The following is a 7853-nucleotide window of genomic DNA, read 5'->3' on the forward strand; positions in this document are numbered from 1 at the left end:
ATATATATATTAACTGTATAATACCAGTAGGCCAGCTCTAATAGTAATTTGGTATGGCTTCGCGGGCCAAATGTAATTAGGGCCAGAGTTTGACACCTATGCTCTAGGTTGTGTGCATTCCCCTGTGACTTCCCAGCGCCTCAGCTTTAGTTTCTCCCAGTACAGTTTTGTATCACTTCTTATGTTCCTATTAATAAAGACCTGCCTTCTGAGTTTATCCCGCGTGTCTTGAGCCGTGCATTTGGGTCCTCTCTTGCCTTCACATAGCCGCCGCATGACAGATACATGGTAATATCACATTACTTTGACCTTATTTGACCTCTAATTAGAGGTCAGATGTTTGAACTTTCATAAAATGTTTGTATTAGCAAAATTTAGGAAAGGACACTAGTATATGGGGATTCTAAATTTCACATTACTCCATACTTTATGTGACCTCTGATCTCACTTTTATGTTTTCATCATTTTACATCATGTGATATAGAATGTATTATATTTATAAAGAAAGTATTGTCAGCGAAAGAAAATTAGTCTACATAGATTAAAAAAGAATAGAAAATAAGTATGCTTTACATTATGCCAAGTATATTAAAATGTGTTTCAACAAGGCAAATAACAAATGGCTGCACTATGTACTTGCTTTTACCACACTAAAAACATCTTAAAATACATTTAAAAAGAAGAAAGAAAATAAAATGAAGATGTACAAACATAATGCGGTTTCCTTAATAGTAAATAACTGCACAGAGCTGCCTTAGTGGAGGTTTGGACTTTTTGCTTTCAAGGAATCAGACTTTCTTGTCACTTGTAATTCTTGCAAGTGGTGTTGAGCAATAGTTCTCAAGGCTTCCTGAAAAATTTTCTTTGGTCATTGGCTGGTTTTACACTCATTTTCAAAAAAATCCAAACCTATATGGCCATGTATGAAAAACAGATTGCCCCCTAAACGTAATAACTGATGACAAAATAACCCCAAGAGCGCATCGATCATTCATGAAAGAGGTCACAAAAGACCCCAGAATACATCCAAAGAACCGCAGGTCTTATTTTCCCCACTTAAGGTCAGTGTTTATGACTCCACCATAAGAATAGAAAAAGAATAAAACAGAATAGCTCTTTATTGTCATTGTACATGTACAATGAATTTATGGGTGTTCCAAGCAAACTGCAAAAATTCAATATAAATAGTAAGGTGAGGAATAAATAACAAACAGGAGAGATACACACAATCAAGAGGAAAATATACAAACTAGAGGAATATATGCAGGGGTGTCTTCAAAATGCCTTGGAAATAGTGACAAGGTTTGAGTATAAAGTCCATGTGTAGGTGCCTTGAGTGATGGAGAGTTACTCAGACCGTGGCTCAGATTGCTTTCTTTTCATCATCACCCTTCATCTCAGTTTGTCATGTCACATCTGCCCTTAACAAATAGGAAAAAATCCAGCCAGAAAAAATCCTGACACAGGACCTGAGCAAAGCATCTGATTGTTGACTTGATAAACAGCCATCTGTAAAACATGGTGAAGTCTCTGTCAGAGCTACATTTCAGCCAGTGGTGGTGGAGATCTTGTCAAATTTAATGTAATTATGAACACAGAAATGTGCTGACAGATTTTCTTATACCTTCCAATACCATCTGGAAAGCGCATGACTAGTAATCATTCACATTTTTCTGCATGACAATGATCCCAAACACACTAACAATGAAGTAAAAGCATACCCAGATTGGAAAACACACAGTGAAATACTATCAGGTCTCCTAGGAGCCCAAAGCTTAAGATTACTGAAGCAGTTTGGGATCATCTTGACAGAACAGAAGAAAAAGCAGCCAACATCCAAAGAAGAGCATTGGAAGCTCCCTCAAGAACTATGTCTGAAGACTACTTAAAGCAATTCCAATGAAAGCTTGCCTAAGACATTTCAAGCTGTAAAATAAAGGTGGTCATACCAAATATTGACAAACTCTGCATAAACTCTGTTTTTGCCTTATATATTGTATTTCTATATATGTTTGCAGATGTCTCAATAAATCTCTCAATATTTAAAAATTTTAAATATAAAAAGTGGCTCAACACTTTTGCAAGTATTATATGTTATATAGATGTAAATTATAATGATACAATGCAAGACAGCGAAAGAGTATCCATATGTATAAGAGTATAAAGATGTATAAATGTCTGTCTTTTCTCTCCCAGACTTTCATTGTATTAAACAAAGGAAAGGTCATTTTTCGCTTCAATGCCAGTCCAGCCTTGTACCTCCTGAGTGCCTTCAACCCTCTACGAAGGCTATCAATTCAGATTCTAGTACACTCATATCCTTTTATTGGGATATGAATCTGATACGCATGAATAATGTTGATGCTGAGCTGTCTGCTGATGTAAGCCCAGGGTTTTGATGCATTCTCAATCATCCATGAAAGTAAATCTCCAAAAGTTGATTCATGGCCATTGATCAGTGGTCTTTGATCAGTGGGTTTTGGTCAGTGGTTGATGATCAATGGTCATGAGAATTTGCATAATTAAGATTACTGACCTCCAAGCCCATTGTTCCTTCAGTCATTATGCAAATGTACTGTTTATAAGATTGGGGAAAACTGTAGTCAGCTTGGATGAGTGACGAAATGTTTCTCCCACAAAACGCTACGTCCAGATGAACAGAATCAACTTTTGGAGATAAGCCCAGGGTTACATGTTCACATTGTTACTTTATTTATACGGGAAAAAAATACTTTCACAACAAAATCAGTTACTTCCTTGACAACAGCCTGTAAATTGTTCAGCGTGGTGATCATGTGTACTATTCTCACTAACTGTGCATTTATGACACTGAGCGATCCTCCTGAGTGGGCAAAGAACGTGGAGTAAGTGTTCTACAAACATACATAACATACACACAGTGTAGATACTGTGAAGAGTAACTGGTGTTCCTTTTTCTAACAGGTACACATTTACAGCGATTTACACCTTTGAATCCCTCGTTAAAATTTTAGCTCGGGGGTTCTGTATAGGAAAGTTCACATTTCTAAGAGATCCCTGGAATTGGCTGGATTTCTCTGTCGTTGTCATGGCGTAAGTACAGGGCTTTTTCATTATTTTTGTAGTTTTTGTCACACATCTGGAATTGACTCACCAAAGAAAAAAATAATCCAGGCTTTTACAAACAGAGACATTGCTTGTTGGTGTTATTTTTTGGTACTGATTGTAGCTTCATTATTACTGTTTTTTCATGGTTCTATGTTACACCTACTGTCATTGCTGTAAATTTTCTAAAATAATTATAATTTTTCTTGCAGGTATGTACCCCTGGGCAATGTTTCAGTTCTTCGGACATTCAGAGTACTAAGAGCTTTCAAAGCAGTTTCTGTCATTCCAGGTAAGCAGTTACCATTTTTGTTTTGTTCTTTTATGGTTTATTAATTATATATAATAATTAATTGGAACCTTTTGGTGCGTGGATATTTTCCTCTCGCTTAACTGTGGACCTTTCTGTGAGCTATACAAGAAGATCTAATTTTGTTTACACAGTTATTCTGTGAGTTCTGTGCAATTTTGTTTGTCCATGGAGCAAAATGCAAAACCATGTACTGCTCTACCACTTGTATCTCTAAATAGTTTATAGTATAATTTAGCCTCCACCCACTTTTCATATGGTTAAAGAAGCCATACTATTCCATAAAGGGTGGTCTTATTAGTGTCTTATTGGTGAATGCATGTCTTCCATTTTACTGTTTTCTGGCTTATAGACACATTCAGATTTCTTAGATAAATCAATCTCGTGTTAGAAAATACATGTTAATAAATGATAAGTTGACTTACATGACCTCGAATGCATGTCATCTTATGACTGGTTCTATAGATGGCAATAAAAAAATAAAGAGTGTTCTCATTCTAAGTCCATGAATGCTCAAATGAAATATGCTATAAATATAGCTACAAAGCCTTCTAAAATGTCCAAAAATGGATTGAATGATGGCGGCACCATTGAACAAGGAAAAAGAATATATTGAATAAAGACGCCATTGTTGACACTAAGTGTTTCTAAAGATAAAATCCACTGGCATCACTTTGTATTGTTTGCTTATACATGCTAATAATATTTACTGTTTCTTAACTGACTGTAAACAATTTTGTGTTTGACAGGCATAAAAGCCATCATTAGTGCTTTGTTCCAGTCTGTGAAGAAACTCACTGATGTGATGAGTCTCACCGTTTTCTGCTTGAGCGTCTTTGCCCTAATAGGGTTACAACTGTTTATGGGCAATCTGAAAAATAAGTGCATACTAGAAGATTTTTTAAAAAGCTATTTGAATAACACAAATGTGACTGTGGACTTTGAAAACATGAGTGAGTATTTGATTTTCCTCTTTAATGCTTTTTTTTAACACTGTCACAGTACACACACAAATATATATATATATATATATATATATATATAAGAGGGAGAGTCAGTTTTAACAGGAGAAGGTGGCATGCTCCTCCCTGCCTGCTTATGTAAGAGACCATTCCATATGTGGGGGTATTTGTAGCTGATCAAGCGCTACGACAAAACTGGCTTACATAAGGACCGCTCCAGGAAAGAAAGACCAAGAGCTACCTCTGCTGCTGAGAGAAAATTCATCTGAGTCAAGCCTCAGAGTTGTGCTTATTTGTAGTATGCTTTCATTTCAGAGTGGAAAGAAACAATAATCTGCATATTTTTCAATAAAAAAAATTGGGGTGTTCTAAACTCTTGAGTGGTAGTGTAGTAGTGGTGGGCAAGCAGAGGAAGACAGCTGTAGTGATAAATGTAGCTATACCGAGTGAGAGCAAAATCAGGAAGAAGAAAGCTTGAGGGTCCTGATCAGTATCTTTGCTGCTTCTAGGACTGCACTCTTCCCAGGAGAGACCTTTGATGTTGTTCCTGGGATCTGCTGGAGCCACTCACCTAGCTTGGTGGTCACTGTACCAAAATAGTTTGATAGTAATAGTGATAGATGTCTTCTTAATTCAAATAAATCGTGGGCCATAGAGTAAGAATGTCAAGGTCCTGGGTCTGCAACCCGGTATTTGTGTTCAGGGTCTGAATGAATATTCTTTGATTTAGTGTTATTCATGTTTTCCTTATTTGTCTCCATGTGTTATATACTTTTCTGTAGCCTTTAGTTTCCCTATGTGCCACATTTAGTTACTCTCATCTCCGTGTTTCATGTTCCCTCTGTTCCCCTCATCAGTCATGTCTCTATGTCCCAGTGTCAAGTCTGGGTCGTTATGAATGTCTCATGTTTCCTGTTTTATTTTGATAGTTCCTTGTCCTGTGTGCAGTGTGTTCAGTTATGCTTCCTTCCTGTGTCTTTATGTGTGATTCCCAGCTGTGCTCTCCTCCTGTGTTAGATTCCCTTGTTACTCCCGTATGTATTTAAGCCCAGTGTTTTCCTCAGTCTGTTGTCGTGTCATACCCTCTTTGCTGTGTGTTTTCTTCGTGCTCCTGGATTTTTCATCCTTCTTCTCCAGTTTCCAGCTTCCTAGTTTTATAGCCTCCCAGTGTTTAGTTCTTAGTTTCCGTGTTCAAGTATTGGTTTGTTTTTTGTGAGTTTATTTCATGGATTATTTTTCCCAGTAAATAAAGGTGCCATTTCGAGTTTACTTTTCCATGTACGAGTCCTGCATTTGGGACGTTCATCCTGCTTGCCACACAGCTTACCATGACAAAGAAGCCAAAACGTCCCAATAGCTTGTTGTTGGGCTGTGTATGTTAAGCTCTTAATATGTATTTCACTCTTCTCTGATTCAATAAAACATTTGCAATACAAGAATGATGCACTCTTGTTGTCTTCTACATTGCATAATTGTAACCTAATTCTACTTCTGCTGTTTTATGTATTGTTTTGGACTTCTAACAAACCATTCTTGTCATAGTCTCCCCATGAATTGCATACAATAATAAATAACTGCTATTTTTCTTCTTTCCCCATCAGGTCTTTACTATTACCTGCCTGACAACAAAAATCATCCATTACTTTGTGGCAGCAGCATTGGAGCTGGGTAAGCAAGTTGGCTCTCCAGTTATAAGAGAACTGAATAAAATACAAAATGAACACAATCCTGGTACAGCCCCAGTTTTACAAAAATGTCAGTATTGTGTATGTGTAAAAAACAGACTGCAGTAAATTTCTAATGTAATAAAAATATATTTTATCTACAACAGAAAATAGAAAAAGTATCACTGTGTAACATCCCCTCATCTCTAACAATAATCAATAAATGTCTGGGAACTGAGAAGGCCAGCTGCTGAAATTCTGGAGAGGAATATTGTTTATAGTCTTTTTTTGTTTTGTTTTGTTTGTTTGTTTTTTCATTTTAGGATGCACAGAATGTTTTCAATAGGTGAAAGGTCTAGACTGCAAGTAGGCTGTTTCAGCTGAAATATGCAAGGCCTTCCCTGAACATCATGCCATCTGGATGGGGGCATACACTGCTCATTTTCAAATCGTAAAACATTTTCTGGATCATGTTCACAGATAGCTTCTTCTTTTTTTATTTGTGGATGACAATGATGTCTGGGAGTGTTTGCAGTGATTTCCATGGCAGAATCCTGAATGCTTTTTTTTTTTTTTTTTTTTGCAATGCCTGAAGATCATGAGTTCTAATTTATGTTGTTTTATACCTTAAACACTTTAGATTGTCTGAATCTTTTGAGGGTTACGTAATGTGGATGATAAGATATTCAAAGTCTTTCAAGTCAATTTTAAGTAGAGGAACATTTTTCTGGCCAGGCAATGAATGCAGTACAATGAATGTAATTAAATCATTGTGTTTTGTTTTTATTTACATTTTGCACATTTTTAAAAATTATTTATTTATTTTTATTTTATTTTATTTATTGTTATGTTTTGTATTTGTTGTAACTTCTGCTATCTACTAGGTAGCAGGAGGGAAATAAATCTCATTCGGGACATCACCAAATGAAAAATACAACAACAAAGATGTAGGATTGCTAGAATGCTAAATCAGCCAAAAATGGGACAACTTTCCTTTCCCAGAAATCCAGCAACTGGTCTGTTCAGCACCCAACTTTTATGGAATTAGTGTTGATTCATGCATTCTTTCATAGTATTGCATTGACAATTCTTTCAGATCTTAACTGATCTTTTCTTGCAGGAAGTGTCCAGAGGGGTATATGTGCTACAATGTAGGAAATAACCCAGACAATGGTTATACCAGCTTTGACACATTTGGCTGGGCCTTCCTTTCTCTTTTCAGACTGATGACACAGGATTGTTGGGAAAAGCTGTATCAGCAGGTAGGCTAAAAAGGGAAACTAAAAGACAATAAAAATGTAAAATGATTGTGTACAATTTTAGTAATGCTCATTTTGGTAAATTTTCAGTGTGTTTAACTTTTGCATTATTCAGGCTATTGGTCAGTTTTCTAATAAAATCCCTTGTTGTAATATAAAATTTTACATTTAACATTCAATTTACTTTATTTCTTTTGCTGATCACTTACCCCGTGAGAACATGTTTGGTTGGTTTTGATAAGACATTTAACCTGTAGGTTCAGATTACTCCTTCTCTCGCCATATAAAGAGGCGGGGCTTGCTGTGTTTGCAGGAAAAGCATTCATCCACCACCATATTTTCTTTAAAGACAATATTTAGAGGTTTCTGTATGACACTCTCACTTTTAGCACTTCTTACAATTAAGTAGCAAAATTGAGACTATTAACAAGCTCTCTAATGACAGTATTTCTCAGTCATGATATGAAACATAGGTTGACACAAAAGCTTTATACTAGCATGGTGGATGGATTTTATGAGAATGGCCTAGTGTGTCACTGTAAATAATTGTAATTGTCACTATAACTAACTGTAT

The 7853-nt window shown here is 36.1% G+C and overlaps 1 protein-coding gene across 1 annotated transcript in view; it reads left to right on the forward strand.

Annotated features, from left to right (window-relative positions):
* Window positions 1-2122: 2122 nt before the first annotated feature.
* Window positions 2123-7853, forward strand: part of LOC102203774 (sodium channel protein type 2 subunit alpha-like) — a 26722-nt gene continuing 20991 nt past the window's right edge. Inside the window, exons 1-8 of the mRNA XM_013908302.1 lie at window positions 2123-2140; window positions 2197-2315; window positions 2775-2864; window positions 2944-3072; window positions 3297-3376; window positions 4144-4347; window positions 5958-6024; window positions 7141-7282. Coding sequence (XP_013763756.1) covers window positions 2123-2140; window positions 2197-2315; window positions 2775-2864; window positions 2944-3072; window positions 3297-3376; window positions 4144-4347; window positions 5958-6024; window positions 7141-7282 — 849 coding nt within the window. The remainder of the gene's footprint in view (window positions 2141-2196; window positions 2316-2774; window positions 2865-2943; window positions 3073-3296; window positions 3377-4143; window positions 4348-5957; window positions 6025-7140; window positions 7283-7853) is intronic.

Source organism: Pundamilia nyererei, unplaced genomic scaffold (assembly GCF_000239375.1).
Source record: "Pundamilia nyererei isolate P.nyererei 1_Seehausen unplaced genomic scaffold, PunNye1.0 scaffold00009, whole genome shotgun sequence".
Taxonomy (NCBI): domain Eukaryota; kingdom Metazoa; phylum Chordata; class Actinopteri; order Cichliformes; family Cichlidae; genus Pundamilia; species Pundamilia nyererei.